This window comes from Quercus robur, chromosome 9 (assembly GCF_932294415.1).
Source record: "Quercus robur chromosome 9, dhQueRobu3.1, whole genome shotgun sequence".
Taxonomy (NCBI): domain Eukaryota; kingdom Viridiplantae; phylum Streptophyta; class Magnoliopsida; order Fagales; family Fagaceae; genus Quercus; species Quercus robur.
The window spans coordinates 21,041,582-21,067,147 of NC_065542.1; the positions used below are offsets into that span (position 1 = coordinate 21,041,582).

Consider the following 25,566-nt stretch of genomic DNA (forward strand, 5'->3'; position numbering starts at 1 on the left):
TCATCAACTCTGCATTAAATGTACTACAACAACCAAACCTACTTCATTAATGACTGAATAATATATGAATAGTGCCAACATAGCCTGTTACTTATTCAGCATGGCCTCAAAAGGAGGGATGAGACAAGTATCTTGAGGGAGGATCGCATGGCCTCAAAAGAAGGGATGATACAAGTATCTTAAGAGAGGATCAACAACCCTCCACGTGGAGGCTTAAGACCGAAGCAAAAACACTATAAAAGGGAAGAGATCCTGACTGAACATGGATCGGATCTCAAATATTAGAAAAAATGATACTCATACTAATATATCCTTTAGTGTAAAAGGTTCCTCGGCCATTCCGAGGAAGATAAGTTAAACACATTTACCCTTAACAACAATCCTTATGCTAATATCTTGTCATATCTTTATCTTTAAATAAAAATTGTTATCCAAAAGTTCAACCGTTAGTCCGAACACCCATATTTATAAATTAATTATGGTGGGCCTTAATCCAAGCCCCATTACATCCTGAGCTTTTAGATTTTTAGCCCATATAACTATGTATTATTTTATAAATTCCCATGTAATTACTAATTAGTAAAAGGAGATTTCTCCAATCCAGTTTGGAGGGGAACGTTTTTCTTTTAAAAATTGCTGCCATATAATTTTAAATCATTATATCGTTTTTTTTAATGGGTCAATTATCACATATGTAGATCATTATATCATTTTTTTTTAAATGGATAAATTATCACACATGTAGACAAAATGACTATTTAAAAATTGTCTCAAACATAATTACAACTTACAAGAAAAATCAAAAGAAAAAAATTATACAAATGGAGGACGAAAATGAAAACATCTCAAACCAACCATATAAGTCAGAAAGTTTTTTTTTTTTTTTTTTACCAGAAAGTAAATATTTACTGTAAGGACTCGATTTGTAACGACCCAAAAAGGATATTGGGCTCGCACGTAAACAGGCCCAAACAATATAATTTGTAGAGCGTGGGTATTAAGAACTAGATTAACTTTCATATAATGAAAAGATTTACCCTCACGTATATTGAAGGCTCAGAGCTGGCACAACAATCGGTTTTTTTTCTTGTAATAGATACAGTTCTTTTGCTTTTTTCCGTTTTTCTTCTTCAGTCTTTGCTTTTCTTCTCCTTTTTTATGTTCCGATCCTCTATTCTGCATGTTCTTCTTTCAATTTATATATCACCCTCTGTATTCCATCCTTACCACACACGTGTAGGTTGGGTTCGGGGGATTTTTTTCTGTCCCATCTAGCGCCTCCTGGAACTTCCTATGGGCAGCTGTAAGGCTGCCTCATTACTGTTCAGGTATCACCTCCACATTAATGCGGCCAGAGAGTTGGTTAAGAGGCAATTAATGCGGAGGCAGCTGTAGTTATAGATATTTGTTTGTCTTTTCTTTCTTACCCTTGGCCTGTTATCCCATCTTTAGTGGTGACATAATTCCGAGGTTCGATTGTAGCAAGACCGCGTCCTGATCGTCTTCGGACGCATACTGCCGAGGAGTATGGTGTCCTCGGACGAATACGGAACTCTACTTTCGTGATACTGACTACCACCCCTCGGTAGTTACCCTTACAACCTGACTTGGGCCTCCTCGAACGGATATGCATCCTCGGATGGGCCACAGGCCCAACGATCTTGACCTTAATGGGCTTGTTGATTGACTGGCCCCCACATTTACTATTTCAAAAGTACAATGATATGATAATATCTCTTCTCACATAATAATAATAAACATATTAATTAAATTCATAAATAAGATTAGCAATTAGAAATGAATATGAAGTCCTTATTGCCAAGGATTAACTAATAATTTTTCTGAAATTAAGTCAAAGAGTGATAGGGAGAGAGACATATATTCTCTAGATTTTTTAAGGTACTTTATCAATAAATTTCTTTAAATCTTAACAATTCTTAAATGATTTAGGCCGTGTTTGGTTCCCGTAAAATATTTTCCAGAAAATAAATATTTTCCGGAAATGCTATTTTCGGGAAAGGAAAATATTTTCAAGTGTTTGGTTGCATTATGAAAATTGTTTTAGAAAATATTTTCATGTGTTTGGTAACATTCTGAAAATGCTATTTTCAACCACCACCTACACAAAACCAACCACCACACAACAAGAAAACCACCAAAACACCACCACCCACACCACCACAACAACAATAAAAATCAAAATCACACAGAAATTAAAATCACAAAGAGAGAGAGATCGGTTCGTGGGTTTTCGGCAAAGTCAAAGGCTCTGGGTTGCTGGTGAAGTCGAAGGCTCGTGGGTCGAAGGCTCTAGGTCGAAGATTGGTGGGTTGAAGGCTCTGGGTTCGTGGCGTGATCTGAGCTCTGGGTTCGCCGGCAAAGTCGAAGATTGGTTCGTGGCGCGAAGGCTCTAGGTTGCCGGTGAAGTCGAAGGCTCGTGGGTCGAAGGCTCTAGGTCGAAGATCGATGGGTCGAAGGCTCTGGCTTTAGGTTTGTGGCGTGATCTAGGCTCTGGGTTCATCGGTGAAGTCAAAGATTGGTTCGTGGGTTCGTGGCACGAAGGCTTTGGGTCGCCGGTGAAGTCGAAGGCTCGTGGGTCGCCGGCGATGGGCTCTCTCTCTTTGCACGCGAGCGCGATCTCACTCTCACTCTCTCTCTCTCTTTGTGGTTTCCGAAAAATGAGATTTGAAGGTAAAATAAAAACGGAAATGATTTTACACCCTAACACACGGTCAACTGAAAAGTATTTTTGGAAAATTTATTTTCCATGCGCAATCAAACACTCGCATTTAAGGAAAAGTATTTCCAGAAGTGATTTGAAGTCAAAACAAACACAGTTTTAATAGTTTAGATTCTACCATGTCAGTATTTTATTAACAATATTATTAAAATAATAAAATAATATTACAAACAAAATAATTAAGAATATTATTAATGAAATGTTGATATGGCAAAATCTAAATTATTTAAATTATTAAAAAATAATTAAAATTTAAGAAAATTTATTGGATTGAGTACCTTGAAAATTTAGAGGATGTGAATACCAGGCGGACAGCTCACGAGCTTGGGCGGTGGACAATGAATACTCACTTGGATTGGATTTCGGATCCAGCGAAGTCTCTGGCTTCTCGTACTTCTTCTATTCTAGTTGATGCATTAAATATCTCACACGTTGCATCACATCTCAATGCACAAACACATGAAATACCCACCGTACAAATGCAGCAAATATCACTGAACTTTCCACGTGTCCTCTCCACACTCCCCACATCTCACACCACTCCAATCTGCACTGTAACACTTTTTCTCTCTTCCACGTTTCACCAAGTAAAGACACTGTCACTGCCACTGTGTTCTGAGTCCTATAAATCTCTTTGCTTCAAACAAAGCACAATCTCTTTCTCACTATCTTTTTGAGTCTTTTGTTCTGAAAGTCTTGTTGTTACTACAAAAGGTTGAAAAATCCAATCCTAATTCAATGGCTAAGTCTCTAGTAGTTTCCTATGGTTGTAACAAGGTACCACATAGTCTTCAACATCGTACTTTGTATCCAAACAATTGCCACTCTCTTCCACCACTGAAGTCCACCTTATCTTTGACCCTTCAAAACCAAAACCAAAAGCCTCTATCTTTGAAATACAATTCGCTCACTACTTTGATAAACCGACGAGTCAGTTCTCCGATTACTGCTGCTCTTGACTCGGATGTCCCACATCCACTTCACCAGGTATTTCCGCAATCCCATCTCTCTGTTTTAGGTATTATGATTGTTATTAACAAATTGGTGCTAGTTTCATTATGTTAAGTGTTTAACTAATGCTATGTTTGTCAGCTGAGAAAATAGTATGTCTTTACCAATTAAAGTAAGAAAACCCCACTAACAAGTTCTGGGTCTGCCAAAAAATGAACCAACAGACTAAAGTTTTGCTCTTTGTCGGTTGTGGAATTGTTGCACACTTTGTTGACTTGGATTTCACTTTTTCCAAATGATCATTTTGTTTTTTGTTTTTTGTTTTTTTTTTTTTAATTGGGGTGTAGAATTCTTATCCAAAAGATTCAATTTCTTGGCCTTTTATTTATTTTAGCAATGAAAATTCATTTCTCGTTATATGATTCTTAATCTCAAGAAATGCATACCTCAGCAAACTTCTGATTTTCTTTTTGGTGGTTGTGGTTGCAGAAAGGTTGGGGCACTTGTTTAGTTTAGGAACACTTATTTGACTTGGATCTTATATTTCAAAAGATTTCATTTCCCTTTCTCCTTTTTGTTTTTGTTTTTGTTGTCAACAAATGGGGCTTAAGGAAAAACCACACATGTGAATAGTATGACAATTAAAGCTTTGGCTAAATAAATTTTCCATTAATTTGGTCTTTGATATTTAAGTTTTTGGCCAGAGGAGAGCTATTAATGGACCAGTGAGAAAGAGTGAGTAGATTCAAGTTGAGAGAATGAAAAAAAAGGTAGAGGAAAGACCAAAGAGTAATGTTTGTAGAAGTAGTAAAAAGTGACGAGTTAATGACGAAGATAACAAAGAGTATGAATTTAGTAAATATAAATATAAAAATAAAAAAGATTATAACTTAGGATAGAATAGAATGACGGAAAATAATTCATGTGGGTAAATCCGACTAATCTATTAAGGGTTCATAACCAACCCCAAAAAATTTGGGACTACGGCTTGTTGTTGTTGTATATATAACTATTTAACTTGGTTCTTTGCTTTCTCTTTGGATCATCTATTGTCTAAGATTTCAATGAATTGCTAATCATTAATCCTGTCTTTTGTGGTAAATTATTTTGATTTCTTATATCTTGTGCTCTCTGGTTCTTAAAAGCTTGACTTCATTCAGCTGATTAAATACTTCAGAAGCTCAGTTAATCCCCACAATTCCGAGGACCAAGAACATTGTTCTCCTATAATGTCTCAGATTTTATAATTATTATTATTATTATTATTTTTCTATTAGCTTGCATAAGCTGAATTGTAAGCCCTTGGTTTGAGTTAAATGTACTGATGGATTCTTTTGGGGGTTTTGAAAGGGATCAGTGAAATTAAGGAGCAGTAAGAGCTTTGAGCAATGGGATTCATTGACAGCAAAGTTCGCTGGAGCATCAAATATCCCATTTCTGTTGATGCAACTGCCTCAGATCATCCTGAATGCTCGCAATCTTTTGGCAGGGAACAAAACAGCCCTTCTGGCGGTCCCATGGCTGGTACAGCATTGCTGTAGCTTCTTAATCATTTAAAGCAAATTTTTAAATTCTTTTTAATCTTTCGATTTATTATTGTTTAATGTCCTCAGTTTAGGCTCTTAGAAAACATTCAGGAAAAAGTTGAAATCAACAATATCAAGTTTTAGAATTGACATTCTTTTCTTAGGCTTTGTTGAGTGATGTTTCAATCCTCTTCTGTTTTTATGTTATGGAGAAAAGATTCAAAACTTCAAACTGTCCCCCCCTCTCCCCCCCCCCCCCCCCCCCCCCCCCTACTTTTTACTATCAACCAGACAACGCATTGCCTTTGGAACTGAAGGGACTGAATGTTGTTAATGCAGGGAATGTTCACTGGTTTACTTGGAAACCTTTCACTGCTCTCATACTTTACAAAGAAGAGGGAGAAGGAGGTGATTGTTGTGCAAACATTGGGCGTAGTATCACAATATGTGGTATTCCTGCAGCTTGCAATGGCAGAAGCCATGCCTCTACCTTATTTTTTGATTACTTCAGTTGTTGTCGCAGCTGGGCTTATATTGAATTTCACGAATTATTTTAATTTGCTCGATGCCGGAATCTGGCGCTTTTGGGAAGATTTTATCACTGTTGGCGGGCTATCTGTCCTTCCCCAAGTAATCTCCTCCAGCCTCTCTCTCTCTCTCTCTATTTGCATGCCCAAACACACACACAAACATCCATTCTAAAATTTATTTTGGTATTTAGGCAATGAAAATATTTATTTATATCTGGCACTTATAATTCTGATCCTTTTAAACATGTTTGGATGCAGATTATGTGGTCTACATTTGTCCCATATATACCGAATAGTATCTTGCCAGGGGCAATAGCTTTTGTTATAGCTGTCATGGCTGTTATTATGGTAAGCTTTACCTACCTGTGGGCTGTTTATCTACTTTTATTCATGTTACTCTGATAAGATATGAGTCCTAAATGTGGTGAAAGCATTAGAACATGAATCATTCAGTTTAGTTCTAGGTGCATAAAGTTTCCTTTCTCTCTCTTATGTTGGTAGATTAAGGGAGAATAGAACTGTAACAAGGGCAAATATAGCTGATGGGAACAATGTGCACAGAGTCTTTCAACATGATTAAAGTCTGTGTGCTGGATCATGGGTGAATCTCTTTATTCTAGGAGTCAGTATGCTTAATTACTCTCTGTAGTCAGATGCCTTTTGAGTTATTTAAAATAGTTTAGGGTGTGATGTCTACCTTGATTTTCACATTATTGAACCTCATTGAATAAGGTGCTCTTTGCAATGACATTCCGTAGCATAAAAATTCCTTATCTGAGAGAAATTTTAGATTATTGTTCACTGCATGCACAAATAGAATCACTAATAAATGGGGTCCTCTTGCTATTCTTATGTATTAGTTTCATGTCAAAGAGAACTTAAGGAAAATGCATTCTATAATTTCTCCAGGCACAGCAGCATCAGTGATTGCCTTAATTTTGGAATCCTTGGGCCTGAGCAGACCTATCAAAATTAATATTAGACAACTCAAGTATGTGTGCATTGTAGAAAATGATAAAGAAAGGTTGCTCTGTGTCAAAACATGGTCAATTTAATACAAACAATTACTTCAATAATAATAGAATGTTACAATTCATTTTATGTGGTTTTTCTTTTTTTGAACTTCACTTACTGAGCCAAATCAAGTCCATGCTTAAGTGACCTGGCCTTGTCATGTACAGTTCTAAAACATATCATTCAGGTGTATGTGTTGATCTTTACTTTTGTATCCAAGAGCACCAAAATTGATCTCTGATGATTTTTCTCTCTATATGTTTGCCTGATCCACCTAAAGGTCTCCATTACCTGAGTAATGTGGGATCAAGCTCCCACTATTGAGCAATAAAAGTGCTGATGTACAGGACAATTTATTCATGATATTATCGCAGTTCAAATAATTGAATAACATGCTGATGATTTTTAAAAATTAACCCTTTTTTTAATTCTAATCCTGCTATAGCCTTGACCAGGCACATTAAGTGGTAAGTCTCAAACCTTACTGGTTTTACATAATTCAGTGTGTTTGGATTGAGAGAAGTGGAAGGAAGAGAAGTGAAGTATTTCAAAGTTTTAATTACTACTTATGTTTGGATCTTTAATGAGAAGAAAGTGAAGACAGAAATGAAAGGAACTAGACTCTCATTGTACTTCAGTCCAAAATTGAATGGATTTGGTGAAAACTGTAAGTGTTCATGTATGTACAACATTTAAAGCATATTTACAAATTAATTATGACACAAAATCAGTAGAAACTATTTAGGAAAATAAAAATCTTCTCTTTTCTTCCTTCCAATGCTAAACAAAATAAATTACTACAAACTTCAATGCACTTCTTATCAATTTCCTTTGTGTCACTTATTTTCACTCTAAAATTGCCAAACTGAAGTGAAAAGATCCTATCCTTTTGCCTTCTGATCCAGACATAATTCATTTGTAAAATTGTTGTGAGATTAATCTGTTGTCATTAACATAAAAGTGACTAATTCAGGGTTCATTATCTGCAATAGATGCCTTTAAAAAAAACGTTTTGTCATTCTTTTTAATGTTTCTTAGATTAAGACCAAGAAATGGGCAGTCTGATTCAGCCTTTTTCCCCCCTAACATGAAGCTGCTAATATTTGCAGGCACGAATGGGTAAACTTTCTGAGGAAGGTGTCAAATTTGTTGGAGGAATATCTGGGTGGACGGCTACACTTCTCTTCATGTGGATGCCAGTTTCACAAATGGTAATCTAATCTTGTGGTGCTGTCTTAGAATTGTGACATTTTAAATAGGAAAATTTATTTTGTATGTGTTAGATCAATAGTTGAACAATCAAACTCATGTGAAGAGGAGATTTAGAATAATGGTTAAATGATACAAGATTAAGCTTCAAGTCAGCTGGTAGTTCACCGGTACATACACTGACAACAATTTGTGCTTCCTGTTCAGTGGACAAATTTCCTGAATCCTGATAACATCAGAGGCTTATCAGCTTTCACGATGTTACTCGCTATGATGGGAAATGGACTTATGATTCCACGTGCCCTCTTTACTCGTGATTTTATGTGGTAATGCCCTTGTCCTTCTATGCTCTTTTTGATTTCAATGTTGAATAAGATATTCATAGGTCTGTTTAACTTGCTAATGTTCCACAGATTAACCCTCTGCATTTCAACTCTAGAAGAATAAGTTTGTTCTAACTTGCATTTGAACGCCACATTGCCAAAATAATTATGTGTATCATCTATCATGGTATTGTTTCTAACAATGCCCACCATGCTATATACTGTAAAGTTTACCATCTAACTTAGTTCTTGGGTGAAAATAAGGTATTCCTATGAAGTAACTCTGATTGTTATCAGTTTCCATTATCAGAAGGGGTGTGGGAGGTGGAGTTGTCTGTCCAAGTGGCTATCTCCACTCACTAGAAATCTTCTATATAACATATTTATGACCTATACCAAATATATCTAAACATTTTTAGGTACGAATGGGAAGTATCATAGAATTCTTGAACATATATCATTTAACTTCCAGGGAGTTAGATACCAACTACTAAATTTTAGTAAACTCCTTACTGACCTGGTTTTAACATGCTTTTTGTTGACCTGATTCTTTGATGTTTTTGTTTTATTCATTGATGCTTTGATGAATTATTAACTATATATATTAGTAAAAAGTTGGTTCAATTGTGACTACAGGTTTCTTGGTTCAACTTGGGCTACTTTGTTTTATGGATATGGGAATATTCTATGTTTGTACTGGTAAGAAATCCCTAATGAATAGTCCATCTCTACATATGTATATATATATATATATATATATTTATGTTTACTGAGTGACAATTTGATCTCAACTGAATCTGTGTTGTATTGTGATTTCAGTTTCAACGCCACTAGTAGGGAATTCTTCTTGGCAGCAACGATTGGTTTGTTTTTGTGGCTAGGTTGTCCCTCTATCCCCCATTCATGCTATATGTTGATTTTTATGAGTTTTTATAGACTGATAACCTTCAACAACACCCCCCCCCCCCCCCTCCCTCCCCCAAATCTTTGGGTTTCTTTTTTTAATTTATTTTATGTGCTTGAGCCAACCATCAAGTTTTTCTTGCTCTAAACTTGATTCTAGTCTTGAACATGGGAGAAAAAGACCCTCTAATATAATTTTCCTTACAACAGGAATGGCTCTGTGGAGAGACCCCCTAGCGTATGGATACAACTCACCTTTGAGATCCTTAAAAGAGTTGGTTTTTGGTTCTTGACTTGAAGCCAAGTTGATGCTGCAAATGGAGCTCAACTGATGTAGAAGTGACGTGGTCTCAGAGCATAAAATGCAACAATTCTTTTTCTGCTGGGATGCTGGTGCAACATCTGCGACAATAGTGTGCCACCCTACAAGCTTCAATCATACAGCATTTTCACCGTATTACCACTGCTTTTTATCTATGGAGGGAACGCGAAATAGCACATTGTAACTTTTAAAATGATAGTATAAAATCAGCTCCAAAATAGTCCAGCATGTAGCATAATCTCCTATAATAATTTGTCCAATTTTCATTCACTGCTTGTTTAATAGTGTTCTTTCTCTCTAGGATCAAATGCCCTCATTTGTTCAACTTATTTGTTATTTGTTCAAAAATAAATAAGGCTACAAGGGATGTTAATATAATCATCTCCGTTGGAACATTTTTTCTGATTGGTAAGTTGTGCATCAGAGATTTGAATCCATTACTTCATCCTCCAATTGGGCACTGAATTTTGAATCAATTCATCCTCCATCCCATTCTTAGGAGAGGAGGTTCTCCTTAATTTTTGGATGTTTCAATCTAGTAATTCAGCTCATTTCTTAAAAGGTTTGAACTATTACATGACCATTTTAAGCAAACCAACTAGTTTGAAGTTTCACATTCAAGAAGTATACAGAAAAACAAAAATGTATGAAAACCTGGGTATCCGGAAATGCTTGTAAGTATGGGAGTTTAAAATGAACAGCAAGAAAGCTCAAAATACCATTAATCATCCTAACAGAATCAAGAAATTTTAGAATTGAATGCGCAGTTTTTGATTATGCCGATTTGGATTGGATTGGAATGGAATGGAAATAGTACCTAAAAAGTTAAGAGGAAAACATACACTTTACTTGGAACAACAAAAGTTTTACAAAAAAAGTTAGTCTCCTATCAATATAATATGATTAAAAATGAAAGAAAAGCGCCCAAGTCAATTATATTTGGCGGGGGCCATGTATAAGATTTTGTAGTGTCTTCCTCTCATCTCTTGAAACAAGTCTTCCAACATTTTGGAAAAAGGGAGCTCCAAGCCTTCAACATGTCACTTATATAGGACCAGAAAAAGTCTCAGGATTCTCTCTCTTTGGTCCAGGTGCACTTAAATGGAAATCAAATTTCTTCAAAAGATATGGACATGTGGCTATTGACGTTTTAACAAACTTGGAACGCATTTAGGAACATTTAGGTCCCGTATCTCTTGAACAAACAAGTCATGGCTTTTCCGTGCATCAAACTTTTCAAGACCTTTTGATCTTGGCCCAAAGTGCAAAGTAAATTGATTCTGCAAAACAACGCATGTCAAGCTAAAATATATGATGCCAAGCAACATCCATGGATGCCTAAAGTGATACAGAGAGAAAATATGAAAAAATAAATTTGAAGATTGAAATTATAAGTTCATATAAACTCAACTGAACTAAGATTTAATCTTAATTATAAATTTACAATAATGATTTGAATTTAACATGAGTCAGTGGATTTAGTAAAGTCTTGTTATTATATTGAGGATTAGCTTTGGGTGTCCCGGTGCACTTAAGGACTGTGAATTAAAGAGAATTCATGAATTGTGGAGAAGATTTAATAAATTTTTCCTGTTGAACTAGAAATTTGGATGAGATTATTCCACAAAAATCAGTTGTCATCAACTATAAACCTAAATCAAGTTTAGAAAATTCAATGGATTTCAAGTAATAAAATGAAAGTAGAGAATTAGTAATTTTATTAGGAAGAGAAAATAAATTGGTGAGGGAAGGAAAGATAGAGTTTCTTTATTGGTAGAGAATCAGAAGATAGAGTAGGTGGTTTGTCATATTGGAATAGATACATCAGAAGGTATGCAAGAGAAAAAAACAGGATTTCCAGTTTTTAATAACCATTTTTTAATAAAGGTATGCAAGTGATAAAGGAGTATAAAACTCGAGCATTCCCCTCTTTTAAAATGAATGATTATTTATACAAAAAAAGTGATAACATATTCAATTTCAGTGAAGTTTATTATTTTTTAAAAAAAATGACAACATATTTAAAAGTTACCTAATTCATGATTCTGGAAAGCTCTTTCAGCTTCCTAGCATCCATGTTCCTCCAGCAAAATATTAGACCACCCTAGTAAGGATATCAAATAGTTGAGACTGTGTAAGCATAAGATAAAAAGTAGAGTTCACCTTTCAAAGAGCATTTCCACAGTAGCATCTTTGCAAATGTACTTTCAGTAATCTATAGTATACCTGATTTATAGCCAACTAAATGCAACTGCAGAGTTCTACTATTCAAGGAGCACAGATCAATATCTTCACATTGGGAAATTAGAAAAATGGATTAGCATATGAAAATTAAATGTTTGTTGTGTTTTATTAAGTAACAGTTAAAAGGAAAGAATGAATAGAATCAATGTTCAAATGTGGCAGCCTCGTAGATTTTTCTGGTAAGTAAATAATCTTTGTACTAATAAGAGGAGCATCAACAATTGTCTTTGGCATCCCCCATTTTTCTCCACCACCCCCCCCCCCCCCCCCCCAAAAAAAAAAGACTAACGACCCAAAGTTCTCCTACCACCAAACATTGAAGTAAGAGGCAAAATACTGTATCTGCACTTTTCTTGCTCGTACAACATCAATTAACTATAACTATACCCTTCTCAAAAAGATTTTCCCCTGTCAAAATCATCCTTGATGCAGCTGCCAAAAAATCCTATCTTGTGTGGAACCCTTTAATCCATATATTCTTCCATGGAAACCCAATATCCCAGTTTCCTCTGAAGTCTTTATAATAGGATCTAGTATCAAACTGTCCAGAACATGATAGCCTCCAACATATTCACCCTGATATTGCCATTAACAAAGCAATAAATTAAACACAGGAGAAGGGAGAAAATAATAAAGGTAAACTGCTTTCCACAAATATGCATTGCTTGATGCTTTGGTATGACATGCAGAATAGTGATATCATTTATCTGAACAGCGGGAATGTCCCAGTTGATAGACACACAAAATCAGGCTGTCTGTGGCTCCTTTTCAGGGCCCATCTTTCCACTCCAATAGTTCAATCAGCAGGGCATGTTTGTAAAGCTTATGCTGGAAGGGAATGAATGACTTAAAGCAGAGTGAAGAAATAAAAGAACAAAACTTCTGAAGTGCTAAAAAGAGGAAATATAGTAAAGATTTCACCAGGGAACATTTACTACTAAGAAATTAAGAGAGATTATATTTTGCAGTTTACAAAAGGGCATTGCCATTCACTGGATCCAAGAGAGCAATAAATGAGACTCTTAAGGCCAGGATAGAGCATGAGGGGAGCTCCTTGATTATCTGTTTCTGTTTACTTTTATTTTTGTGCATGGTCACAAAATACAGTATGAGAAATTATTACCTTTGATTTGAAATTTATGTTCTACTTATAAATATTTTCCCTTCATTATTTCCTACAAGAGTAAAACCAACCTCTCTTTCTGCTTTGAAGCTTTGAATAGTGGTTCAACATTTCTTCCTTTCCTGTATTTCCCAACACTCAGGAAAATGGAAATGACATTATGTCTATAGATTGCCACAAGGGGTGGAAGAAATTCTGCGAAGTAAACATTAAAAATATTAGTACTTAAATGTAACTGGGCATTGCAACTCAGGATTAAAATTGAAATGATCCACCATGTCTCTGAGAACCAAACTTAAAGGAATTAAAGAAGAAATGGCTCTTTCCCTGTACTACATAATGTCTACTTAATAAAATAAATAAATAAATCACAGATCATATCAATAGCTGGAAATATCAAGGAATTAACAAGTAACCAAACCAAACAGACACCATATGGATTGTACTCCAAGCCTCATGACAGGGATTAAAAAATTGGTGCTTTCTTCTCTGAAAGTGAGTAAGTATCAAAATAAATTACACAGAGAGAGAGAGAGAGAGAGAGAGAATGCTTTCTGTGGATGCTGAAAGAATGGTGAAGGAATCATGCACCAAGACTTAAAGAGGCATAGTGATGACGCCTCCCTAGAGCAAGAATATTATTATTGAGAAAAAAGAAGATTAGAAATGTAAATGAGCCTCTTATGCTACCACAGGATCTACAAGTTGTAGATTTCAGGTCATAAATAAATGTTCTCTATCATATCATAAATAATGATTAAAAACTTACGAATGCAGTTTAGAACCCCAAGTTCAAAGCAAGGATTTACACATGCGAGTCCAAAACAGGAGGCTTTCAACCTTATTCTCAGTGTTAATCTGGAAAAAATGCTAAGTGAGAATGGCTAATGGCTGAATTCTAATGCTCTTTTCATATAGAAACAGACTTTAATCAGTTTGGTGAAAAGTATAGTATGAAAATATGAACACCACAGGCCAAGACCAAGGCGTCAAGAAAGCATACCATATTTGAAGTACTTCATGGCTGGTATCCAACTGAAGAATTGGAATGTTGCAGCAACATATACTTTTATTGGCGCTTGAGCGGCTGGCTATCCATGATAGAGATTTCTTGTCTTCTGCTTATCATCCCATCTCTCATCTGTTCTTTTCTCTCATACAGTTCCTTCAACAGCCTCCGAGCATCAGCCTTCTTTCCTGGTGTAGAAAAGGTGGAACTGATACATAAAATAGTACCTTCACATGGGATGAACCCTTTCTCATTCATCTCTGTGAATAAACTTTTGGCCTCAGCTCGATATGAAGCTTTCAATGTTCTGTCCAACTCTGGTTGCAGAGATAGATTGCACCAGCCACAGACTAGTATGTCGTAAGTTGAAGAATTAGGGGACACCCCTCTCACCTGCATTTCATTTAGAAGCTCTCTAGCCTGGCCCATTTTTCCCACCTTAGCAAAATCACTAATAAGCACATTGTAGGTGCTAGTTTTGGGAACAAAGCCTTTAGTTACCATTTCACAATAAAGCTTTACTGATTCCTTCTTATTTCCAATCTTACCATGTCCAGAAACCAAAGTATCATAAGTAGAAGCATTAGCGACAAATCCTCTTTCCTTCATTTCACCAAATAATTCATCTGCCTCTGTCATCAAACCAGCAGCTGAAAGACACCCTAGAAGGAGATTGTATGTAGCAATATTTGGAGAAACTCCTTCAAGCGTCATCCGAGAATACACATCAAAGGCCTTATTTACATTGCGGTTTATGCTATATCCCCGTATAAGGGCATTGTAGGTAATAGTATCTGCTAAAATTCTGCTTTGTTTCATATCTTTCAATACTGAAGTGGCTATCCTGGTCATCCCTAGCCTGCATAAGGTAGTGATTAGAATGTTATAAACTGACTGATCAAGTTTAAGCCCCATATCTAGGAGTTTCTCATGCATTCGCAAAATTGCATCTGCCCTGTTACTCTTTGAAGATGCATCAAGCAGAACTCTATAAGTGGTTAAAGTAGGATGAAGCCCCAGAACCAACATTTCACTCAAAATGTCCACCGCAGTTTTAGTATCACCAACTTCACAAAGCCCTGTAATCAGAATGTTACAGGTGATTAAATTTGGCAGAAAGCCATGGTTCTTCATCTCATTCCAGAGTTCAAAAGCTTTTTCCAAGTTCCCTTGTTTGCAGTATGCATTCATCATGGTGTTGTACGTAGCATGGTCTGGAGACAAACCCAGCTCTCTCATTCCAGTATAAACAGATTCTGGTTCATATTTTCCTAACCTCAATAGACCGTTTATCAGAGCGTTATATGCAACAACATCAAACCCTATATTTCTCTCTGTCATTTCTTGGGCCATCTTAAGAGCAGCTGACTCCTTTCCAAATTTGAAGAAGCCATCCATTAAGGACGTATAATTAACACGGTCAGGCAACAAGCCCCTAGACATCATATCTTTGACCAGTCCCTCAGCCTCCTCCATGCTTCCTCCTCTTTTCATGTTGTTCACAAAAGCATCAAGGATAAAATTGTTTTCCTCTAATCCTCTGATTTTCATTTCATTATATAGATCAAGAGCAGTTGCTTGCTTGCCTGCCTTGAAATAGCCATTAATCAGTGTTACATATATAAAAGCATTTGGCAGGATATTTCTTTGCACCATCTTCCTCAGTAAATTGACAGCTTCATCAAGCATGCCTTTCTTCACATAGCCATTAATTATAGAGGAATATGTAATTGTTGTTGGAGAAACATGCTTTTCTTCCATTTCTTCAAATACAGACTCTGCAGTATTCATGTCTCCTAACTTGCAGAGCCCATCAATTAATGCAGAATAGGTGATATAGTTTGGAACTAGATTAAGTTTTGAAAATGTTCTGAACATGACCTCAGCCTCATTAGCTTTCCCAACCTTAAAAAGTCCATCCATAAAAGCAGTAAGTGTGACCACATCAAAAACAATGCCACGAACTACCATTTGGCTTTGAAGGATAAAAGCCTCAACAGCTCTCCTTGCCTTAAATAAGGAATCAACGAGGATGGTATATGAAACATGATTAGGATCCACACCCATCTTCTCCATCTCCCTCATAAGTACATTTGCTTCAGGTAATCTCCCATGCTTGCAAAGGCCATATATAATGGAATTGTATGTAACTACATCGGGAAAGAACCCACTCATAACCATTTCCTCATACAAAGAAAATGCTTCCTCCAGCCCTTGCTGCTTACAGTATGCACTAATGAGGGTAGTGTGTGTAATAAGGTTTGGTTTCAAATCCACACTATCATCAATATTCAGAAGTGCATGATCTTTGTCACTCCAAGACCCAAAAACCAAATCCATAAGACTCTTGGCCTTAACAAAATCACCCGTCTTGCAAAACCCATTTATCAAAGTATTATAAGTAACAATATCAGGCAAAAAACCATCATTTCTCATACTCTCCATCAATTCGAGTGCACGAGTCACTTCCCCAGCTTTGCAATACCCATTAATCAATGTGTTCAAACCTATAACATCTCCACAAAACCCCCCACTAACCAAATCATCCATAATCCACTCTGCATTAATTACCAATCCAATTTGGCAAAACCCATTAACCAAAGTATTGCAAGTAAAAGAATCTATACAAACACCCTTCTTTACCATTTCAGACAAAAACCCAAAAGCCTGATGAGCCAATCCTTGTTGACAAAAACCCCAGATGACAGTATTATAGGTAACAGTATCAAATTCAGCATTCCTAAGCAAATCCAAAGCCAAACCCAACTGACCCACTTTACATAAAGAATGAACCAATATGTTGGTTGTGAAAACATTGGGCAGAACCCCACAAGAGAGCATTTCATTGTGAAGAACCCATACCTGAGAAACTAAGCCAGCAGCATTGAATTCGTATAGAAGACGATTCCAGAGTGGCAAAATGGGAATAATACCGTGACTTCTCATATGGAAGAAGGAGTCTGAGGCTTTGGAAAATCTTCCACAGGACAAGTAGAGGTGGATGAGGGTGCAGAAGAATGAGGCATAGAGATGAGACTTTGGAGGTGGGAAAGTGATGGCATTGGTTTCATATTTTGGATGGGAAGAGGTGTTTGTGAAAGAGGGAAGAGGGTTTTGATGGGGTTTAAGGTTTAAGAGATGGATTGGATTTGGATGCTTAGTTGAGGATGAGAAAGTGAAGGACTGGGAGAGAGATGTGAAGTGAAAGAGGGTCTTCTTTGTTTGCTTCTTCAAGTGCTGCATCACCTTTCAGGTAAAGCTTCTATTGACTGCTTCTATCTGCAGTCTGCTCCCTTAACTATTTATGCTTCTCTTTTCTGTTCCACTGTCTTCTTCTTCTTCTTCTTTTTTTCCCCTGTAACCGGCTAGTTCCGTAGATTTTGGGACTTCTTTTTTTCACCTAGCTCAACTGTAATCTCTTATTATTATAGAGGAACAAGTGATATATGAAGTTTGAATCTAAAATGACCTAATGATAAAAAATATATAAAAAATAAATAAAAACCGAATGTCATGAGTTAAAATCTTATTACCAATACAGAGGTGGCGTAACCGGCAGAACCAGAATTTTTACTTTGAGGCGTAGGAGACTAAAACTATCACATTGATTCACAATTCAAGAAAAGTATCATATACACATAACTCATATATATCGCATACAAAAGTTATATTTCTAAACATTTTATCTTATCTGAAAGCTTTACATCTTTCTAAACTCTATATTGAGTATGCAAAAATTTTCTAATTCACTCCACAGAAATGTCATAATTAGGGGCCCAATTATTTTGTTGGGAAGGGAGAGTCTATATATATAAATTTGGTGAGTTACATTTACCTACTACTAATTAATATTTAAAAATTTTGTAGGGGCCATAGTCTCCCTTAAGTTAGACATGGTTCCATCCCTATGGCTCAGTGATAGAATGCCTTTGGCCTTGTTTGAATTTTCCCAAACTGAGTTAATAAATCCCAATTTTGTTAACTCATAACCCAAAATCGGTGGGGGCCACGGGTAGCATGCTTGTTTGGATGAATTTCCAAACCATTAACTTAGTGATGATATCTCATAATTTTGAGTGATGGGTGAGCAATTTTGGAAATACAGTGAGACTATTTTCAAGTTAAGAGTTTTGAGTTATCAGTGACAATTTTCTAAATTTCTAGCAAACATGGGTCCCACAGCAATGTCTCGTCCCATCACTACAGGCTTTTTGTGAGCAACTGATATTTTTCCTTATTACTTTTCCAACCACCAGACCATACTCTTCTTCATCACTTTCCCTTTTCCCTTCTCCCAACCCACAACACAAGCCATTGTAGTGCTTTTGTAGTGTAATCAATGCTATGTGGGACCCAATGAGTGACAGAAATGTGGGTTTTTGAATTTGAGATAGCTGTGAAAATCTTCAACCAAATGAGCATGAGAGTGAGTTATGGGTTTTATTGAGTTAGGATTGCGAGATATTAGGATATAAATTTGAGTGAAGAGATTTGAGTTATGAGTGTTGGGATATGAGTGAATGATAAACCAAACAAGGCCTTTATAACCCATCTTACCTGCAAGCCTAAGAGTTATAGGTTTGTAAGTTGAAATCCTATCACTAGTGGCTTAGTAATAGAAAACCTTTGTGACTCATCTTACTTGTAAGTTCAGAAGTTATGAGTTCGAGTAATGGCAAACCTCATTATTACATGGATGATCCCATATTATGCATAAGTTAGAATTTAAGTGAGTTAGGTACAGTAATAACACCACGAATCAACCATATCTTGAGAGCACCTAATAATCACTCCTAATAACTTACCATTAACTGTTTGCCGGCATTAAAAACTAATGCTTCTCTTTTCTACCCCAAAATCTGCCCTCTATCTCTAGTTTCCACACTTTTCTCTCGAGTCTGTGCCTTAATAGTAGGCCCAATTTCTCAGGCCTAAATCATGTGATAGGAAGTCCATCTAGATTCTAGATCCACTACGTGATGTATTGGGCCATGAATTAAAAATAAAAAATAAAAAAACCAAAACCCTAACCCCTACTTCAAAATTTTCTGTCATTTTCTCTTACTTTCCTTTCCTCTGGGAAAATCTCAGGCATTTCTTCTGATCCGCATTTCCATTGCAATGAAACAATAACAACAGCAACAATAACAATGGCCACCAAATCACAACCATTCTCATGGTCACGTCTCCTCCTCAACTATCAATTCCTGAAAAAACCCACAAAACCCCCACTCCACTTTTCCCGGAAAATCTCTACTTTCACACACTTTCCCACCTCCCAAACACCGAAATTCTCATTTCTAACAAAGACCCATTACTCCACAGCCTCCGAGAGGGTGGTCCATGACCTCCTTGCCGAGGTGGAGAAAGAGAGGCATAGAGAAAGAGAGCAGAGGAAAAGGGCTGGCTTGGACACCAAAGACATTGATGCTGAGGATGACGAAGATTACATGGGTGTCATGCCATTGATAGAGAGGCTTGAGAAACAGAAGCTTAAGGACACTGGGGAATTGAACCGCTACGAGGAGCGTTCGGACTCTGATAGCGACGATGATGACGAGAGGTTTAGCAATGAAGCAGTGAAGAAGAGGAAGGATGAGTTTGATAGGAAGTTCAAGCGGCACGAGGAGTTGCTTAAGAACTTCACTGAAGCTGGTATTGAATGCCTTCCACTTGTTTGTTTGTTTGCTTCTTTGGATGATTTGTGATGTTGAGTGGAATTGGAGTGATATGTTTGGATGCTTGAAAAGTGTAGGAAAAGACTAAAGAATGACTTTTTAATACTGGGTTTATAGTTATCTCATGGTTTTGTTTGTAATGTTGAGTAGAACTGTAGAAGAGTTTGGGATGATGTGTTTGGTAGCTTAGGAAGTATGGGAGTGGGAGAAGTATAGAAAATGGAATTCTTTTTATCGGCAAGTTTGCTAATTTTTACTAAGAAATTTTAGCTCAAGTGAGTAAAGTGCAGCTTTTTAAATTACAGTTTTGCACTAGAAATGTAATTATCATTTTTTTTAGGTTTTGGGGTGGGGATTGAATGAACATTTTTGTTCTTCTTAATAATTTAATTTATTTTTGAGTAGCATAGGTTTTTTGCAACTAGTGGGTTGTGGGAAAAGGTACATTCAGCAGCTCTCAATTGATATGATGACAGTTGAAGAGCTTTGTAGAAGATTATCCATGTTAGATAAATATGAGTAATTAAGGATAATCCCATCTTTACTATTAAAATGAGAAGAAAAGTTCTAACCTCAAGTGTTCGTAGTGCATCCTATTGGATGTTATGTTCGATAGACTTCTGAGTTTGGATTCTTTACAATTGGGTCAAGGAGCATCTTTTCAACTTTGGAAGATTGCCAGTAACCTCCCTCTCGTTGCCATTTTGATATGGTAATGTCATCACAATCTATAGAAAGCCTAAAACAATATATGTATGTATTCACATTCTAAAGACTACATTTAACTTTAATTGGTTATTGTATCTAAGGTGTTCATACTACTGCATATCTAAGGTGTTCATCTCGTGAACACTTTGTATTCTTTTTTCTGTTTATCATCAATAATATTTCTTTCTTACCTATCAAAAAAATAAAATAAAAATGATAGTGGAAGAGATGTTCCCAACTCCATCTAAGTTCTGTGTGGATAGAAGAGAAGGGGAGCTGCGGGGGGTGGCGGAAGGGGACATTAATTTGTTTTTCTGACCCTGCAGTCTTCACAGTTGTTGGGTTTTGTTTTGCTTGACAGCTCATGTGCACCCAGCACACACACTCACGCTCACCATGCATACAGGCAGTTACATAAATTAATATACGTTTGTATGTCATTCTGAGTTGCTTTCTTTTTTTTATTCTCTGGCTTTTTGGCCATTCTGTAAATTGAGGGAGCACTAAATGTTGCTGAATTACAAAGATAATTCAATTAATGTCTTCTCTGCAGTCTTTCCCTTCAGTATGGGCTTTATATGAAGTGCTCTTTGTAACTCAGCAGAAAATTTTAATTTAGTTAATAAAAATTTCCTTTTCTTTCGCAAACTAATGCTCATGTCCAATATTCTATTAGGGTTGCTATGTAAGGAAGAGAAACTGTAAAATTTTTGAAAAAAATGACTTCGAATGTTGACATTTTTGTTTCAAACATTTTTATTATTATTATTTTTATCCATTTCTAAGTTTCTGATCAACACAATGGAGGGTTCATGTTCTGTATTTGTGTTTTCTTCTTTTGACTCCCCATAAGAATGGGATGGAGGACAAGGTCATAGGTTGAACTCTTGTAGAGTGTGTGAGTTACTTACTATTAAAAAGAAAGTGTTGTTTTATATAAATTGATGTGAGATTCTTTTTGGTATATCTAACAGATACACTTGATGATGCATTCAAGTGGATGTATAAAATAGACAAGTTTGAGCAAAAGCATTTCCGACTCCGCCTTGAGTATCGGGTCATTGGTGAGTTGATGAATCGTTTGAAAGTAGCAGAGGGAAAGGATAAATTCATTCTTCAACAGAAACTAAATAGGGCTATGAGGTTGGTGGAATGGACGGAAGCTTATGATCCTAACAATCCTGCCAATTATGGAGTTATTCACCATGAACAAGTTGGGGCTTCTGCTGATCTCTTGGACCAACCTGGATTTGAGAAGGCAAAGCAATTGATACAAGGGGATGACGATGATGAGGAAGAGTTTGATGACATGAAAGAGAGGGATGACATACTGATAGCAAAGATTAATTTCATTGACAAAAAACTTGAAGAGAAGCTAGCAGAGTTGGACCATACATTTGGAAAGAAGGGGAAGCTTTTAGAGGAAGAGATCAGAGATCTGGCTGAGGAGAGAAATGATTTGACAGAGAAGAAAAGAAGACCTCTGTACAGGAAAGTAAGTGCATGCATCATCCTGCTACGTTTTTCATTTTTAATTGATAAAATTCAGCATACTTGAGGATTTCTGATTTTTTTTATTGTACTAAATATTCAAAATTCATCTGGTTAACATTGTGATGTGAGAATGGGACAAATTCTGTAAGTTGTAGCTTTTGTTCTGTTTTTTTCCCTTTGCTCTTTTCTTTGTCATGCAAGTATTGTACAATTTCATTTGGTTTTGAGTCTTTTTGTGGAGAAGTTTCTCTTGCTTTTCTTGGTTTTTCAATTCATAGAATTAAATATGACCATAATTGGTAGCATCTTGAAATGATTAAAATTGTCATTTTTATTGGTAAATTACACTTGTACCCAGTGGGTCAAGAACCCAGGATTTCACCTTCTATCCCATTATTATGGGAAGAGGAAATGCCATTGAGCTTTAGCTCATTGGCATGATTATAAATTGTCTAAATTTAAGCTCATTCCTCACTAGTCATATCAAGGAAAATCATGTATAAAGGGTCATGCTAATGAGTGCCCTTTGGGCATTGGTTAACAATCCATTTTAGAAAAGTTTTGACATAACTTTTATGGGAAATGAAAAAAGCTGTCAAAACATTAATTGTTTTTTTTTTCTTTTTCTATAAAAACTTTCTTTAAATGAATTATTAGCTAATGCCCTAAGGGCAATCATTAACATTTCCCATGTATAAATGCCTAGTTGGCACCATGTTTGCTTCAAAAAATTCTTTGGGACTTTCTTATCAAAAAAAATAAAAAATAAAAAATAAAATCTTTGGAACTTCAATATGAACTTGAGCTTGTAGGTTAATGCCTACATTTCTTAGATTGATCTTTGTTTAATAGACCATTACTTAAAAGACGAAATGTATTTCTGATACTTGACTCCCGTTTCCTCTACGTTCAGTGTCTCTTTTCTTGAAGGAACTTGGTTGATGTGGAAGCCGGTTAGAGGTCAAGAGTTCAAGTATTGTCATGAAACACACAACACACACACACACACAGCGCATGGCGATTGCCTTGTCCTGAAATCTCTATGCTGATTTGCCTGGGATAAATTGTTCTTTTTTACTCAAACCTTTTATGATTTTGACTATACTTAACAAAGTTTGTTCTTCGTGTAATTACTTTTATATTTAATATTCTGCAGTTATCTTCATTATAGATATGTTGCAGTGTTTTCTGGCTTTTTTCAATTAGTTTTATATTTTTCTCCATGCAGCGTTTGTTCTTGGTTACCTATGTTCCTTCATTCAATGAGCTGTTATCATTTAATTGCAGGGTTTTGATGTGAAATTGATTGATGTCAATCGAACTTGTAAAGTTACTAAGGTATTGACTCCCTTTTTTAATTTCTTGTTATTGAAAATAATGTCTATATAATTTTTATTTATATCTTAATCATATGTACTGTAGGGTGGGCAAGTGGTCAAATACACTGCTATTTTAGCATGTGGAAACTATCATGGTCTTGTTGGTTTTGCTAAAGCCAAAGGCCCTGCAATTCCTATTGCTCTTCAAAAGGTATTTTTATTGGTTCTATCAGTTCTTTTATGAATTTGGGGTCCTTTTTGTTTATCTTCTGCTTTCTAACTTCTTACTGTTTCAAAATTACTTGATTTGATTACCATATTACATTCAGGATTTGGATATAAGTCAAACTATGAATAATATGCAATATATGTTGTACAATACATAGATACTCGTGTTCATGTTGTACAATAACAATACAGTATAATAAATATCAAAACGTTTTTTGATGCAGTTAGTTCTTGATACCCATGAGATTGTATCTGTTTTATTTATTTATTTAATATTATCTAATCTAGTCTTTTATAGGGAAAGCTCCAACATTTTTATCGTTTCAGCTGATTTCCTCTCATGTCCGTTGGTGCTACATGCAAGGACTGAGCTTCTTGGGAAATGCATATATATATATATATATATATATATATATTATGTTGCCATTTACATTGCTCTATTCTTATTTCAGTGAAGCCCACTTTATTGGCGTTGTTTCTTGACTGTCCCCTTTCTGTAGAACAAAGTGTAGTTGGTTGCATAGGATCATACACTCATACTTAAGAAGGCAAAATTATTAAACCCTGTGAGGGTAGTAACCATTGCCACCCCTTTTCACTTTTTGAAAATTTTAACCATGCTTCTTGCGTGCAAAATTTGTATTTTGTGTGTTAGAACCTAAATGAATGAAGAATTTTGATTTCAATCCCAAGAGACAATGTTGTGGTGGTTTGCAAGTGCCCTCTCTTATGTTACTCACATGATATTTTTGAATGCATTAATTTTTTGATTTAAAATCAACCAGGCATATGAGAAATGCTTTCAAAATCTCCACTATGTGGAACGGCATGAGGAGCATACAATTGCACATGCAGTACAAACAGCATATAAGAAGACCAAGGTATCTGTGTTTTTGGTTATTTCAGTTTCCATGTCTTTTTCTATTTATAGTCTCTGTTTCTCTCTTTCCTTGGTTTCTTTGTGCAATTTCACCTTAGGTTTAACCTGCATAATCTTTTAGGTATATCTCTGGCCTGCACCAACTAGGACGGGTATGAAAGCTGGAAAAACTGTCCAAACCATTTTGAATTTAGCTGGTTTTAAAAATATCAAGTCTAAGGTAATTAACTACCAAACTGAATCCAAGGATTATATCATGATATCTTGGTATTTGCTCTGACAACAAAAACTCTTGGCAGGTTGTTGGCTCAAGGAATCCTCACAACACTGTTAAGGCTCTCTTCAAAGCTCTGAATGCAGTAAGCTGCCCATCTTTCAATATTATGGATGCTTTCCTGTATATTCTTCAAAAATTTCTTGTTGATTTGCTCTTATCTGTGAATTTCCAGGTTGAAACTCCAAAGGATGTTCAAGAAAAGTTTGGCCGGACTGTTGTTGAGAAGTACTTGCTGTGATATGGTTGCATTTTTGGGTCGACTCCAATTCTTACAGTTTTGTACTTATGTTTCCTCAAATCTAAAAGAAGGTTGTATTCCTTTATATATTAGATGATGAAATGGAAATTTTTTTTAGTTGTTCAATTGCTTTTTTTTTTAACCCTTGTATGTGGTAGTTATTTTTCGCCACTACTGTTACTCTCTCTATTTTTGTGTTGACATTTTTACCAGCAAGATAGAGGGGTGCAATGTTGTAGACTTATTGTTGCAAATAAAATGATAATAGACTCAATTTTAACTTCATCCAGCAGAATTGAAAAGAATATGGTTTGGTTAGTGCATGTAATGCCACAAGGGAGAAATTACACTTTACCACCTTAAACAATACCTCATATTACACTTTACACTCGAAACTCTTTAAATGCATGTTTTGCACCCTAAACTATGACTATTGTTGCACTTTGCACTTCGATGTTAAGTTCCCTGTTAACTTTGATGGAAATTCAAAGTTTAGGGTCCAATTAGGTCCTTTCACATTGTGCTATATTTTTCCATCTAAATTAACGGTAAACTTAATATCAGGGTGCAAAGTGTAACAAGGTCATAGTTTAGGACTTTAGGGTGCAAAGTTTAAGGTACAAAGTGTAATTAAGGGTATAATTTAGGGTGGTAATGGAGAACAAGAAAAGTATTCATAGCCTCATTAGATAGGCTGGGAATGGTGATGTTTGGGGCAATCTTTCAAATCTTTTTTCCCACCACTTACCCTTCCTTCAAAAGACTTGGATTTTTAATGGTATCACTGTTGTTAAATGTAAGAGTAAGAATGGTTGTGAAGTGTGTTTTTAAGATACCTTTTAAATATCAT

At 35.8% G+C, this 25,566-nt stretch overlaps 3 protein-coding genes across 16 annotated transcripts in view; 2 read left to right on the top strand and 1 right to left on the bottom strand.

Annotated features, from left to right (window-relative positions):
- Nucleotides 1-17,342, bottom strand: part of LOC126699387 (pentatricopeptide repeat-containing protein At5g14770, mitochondrial) — a 30,356-nt gene extending 13,014 nt beyond the window's left edge. The window contains exons 1-6 of one of the 14 annotated variants that reach the window (XM_050397157.1): nucleotides 13,889-17,342; nucleotides 13,655-13,743; nucleotides 12,957-13,080; nucleotides 11,745-11,807; nucleotides 11,551-11,622; nucleotides 10,344-10,798 (exon numbers count right to left, since the gene is read on the bottom strand). In XM_050397157.1, coding sequence (XP_050253114.1) covers nucleotides 13,955-17,137 — 3,183 coding nt within the window. In that variant the 5' untranslated portion in view covers nucleotides 17,138-17,342 and the 3' untranslated portion in view covers nucleotides 10,344-10,798; nucleotides 11,551-11,622; nucleotides 11,745-11,807; ... (1 more) ...; nucleotides 13,655-13,743; nucleotides 13,889-13,954. Of the gene's footprint in view, nucleotides 1-10,343; nucleotides 10,799-11,550; nucleotides 11,808-12,149; nucleotides 13,081-13,654; nucleotides 13,744-13,888 lie in introns of those variants that run through there. The other 13 variants (XM_050397150.1, XM_050397152.1, XM_050397156.1 and 10 more) reach the window with 13 other exon arrangements.
- On the top strand, nucleotides 3,196-9,913 carry LOC126699390 (maltose excess protein 1, chloroplastic-like). Its single transcript, XM_050397163.1, has 9 exons — nucleotides 3,196-3,727; nucleotides 5,042-5,215; nucleotides 5,557-5,847; nucleotides 6,006-6,095; nucleotides 7,871-7,972; nucleotides 8,178-8,296; nucleotides 8,930-8,992; nucleotides 9,113-9,174; nucleotides 9,407-9,913. The coding sequence occupies exons 1-9, from the start codon at nucleotides 3,479-3,481 to the stop codon at nucleotides 9,487-9,489; spliced, it is 1,233 nt and encodes a 410-aa protein (XP_050253120.1). The 5' UTR covers nucleotides 3,196-3,478; the 3' UTR covers nucleotides 9,490-9,913.
- A 1,524-nt stretch (nucleotides 17,343-18,866) lies between the features above and the next one.
- LOC126699391 (uncharacterized) lies at nucleotides 18,867-25,001 on the top strand. Its single transcript, XM_050397164.1, has 8 exons — nucleotides 18,867-19,549; nucleotides 21,255-21,775; nucleotides 23,062-23,112; nucleotides 23,197-23,304; nucleotides 24,107-24,202; nucleotides 24,323-24,421; nucleotides 24,501-24,560; nucleotides 24,651-25,001. Exons 1-8 carry the CDS (start codon nucleotides 19,045-19,047, stop codon nucleotides 24,714-24,716), a joined length of 1,506 nt encoding a protein of 501 aa, XP_050253121.1. The 5' UTR covers nucleotides 18,867-19,044; the 3' UTR covers nucleotides 24,717-25,001.
- The last annotated feature ends 565 nt before the right edge of the window (nucleotides 25,002-25,566 follow it).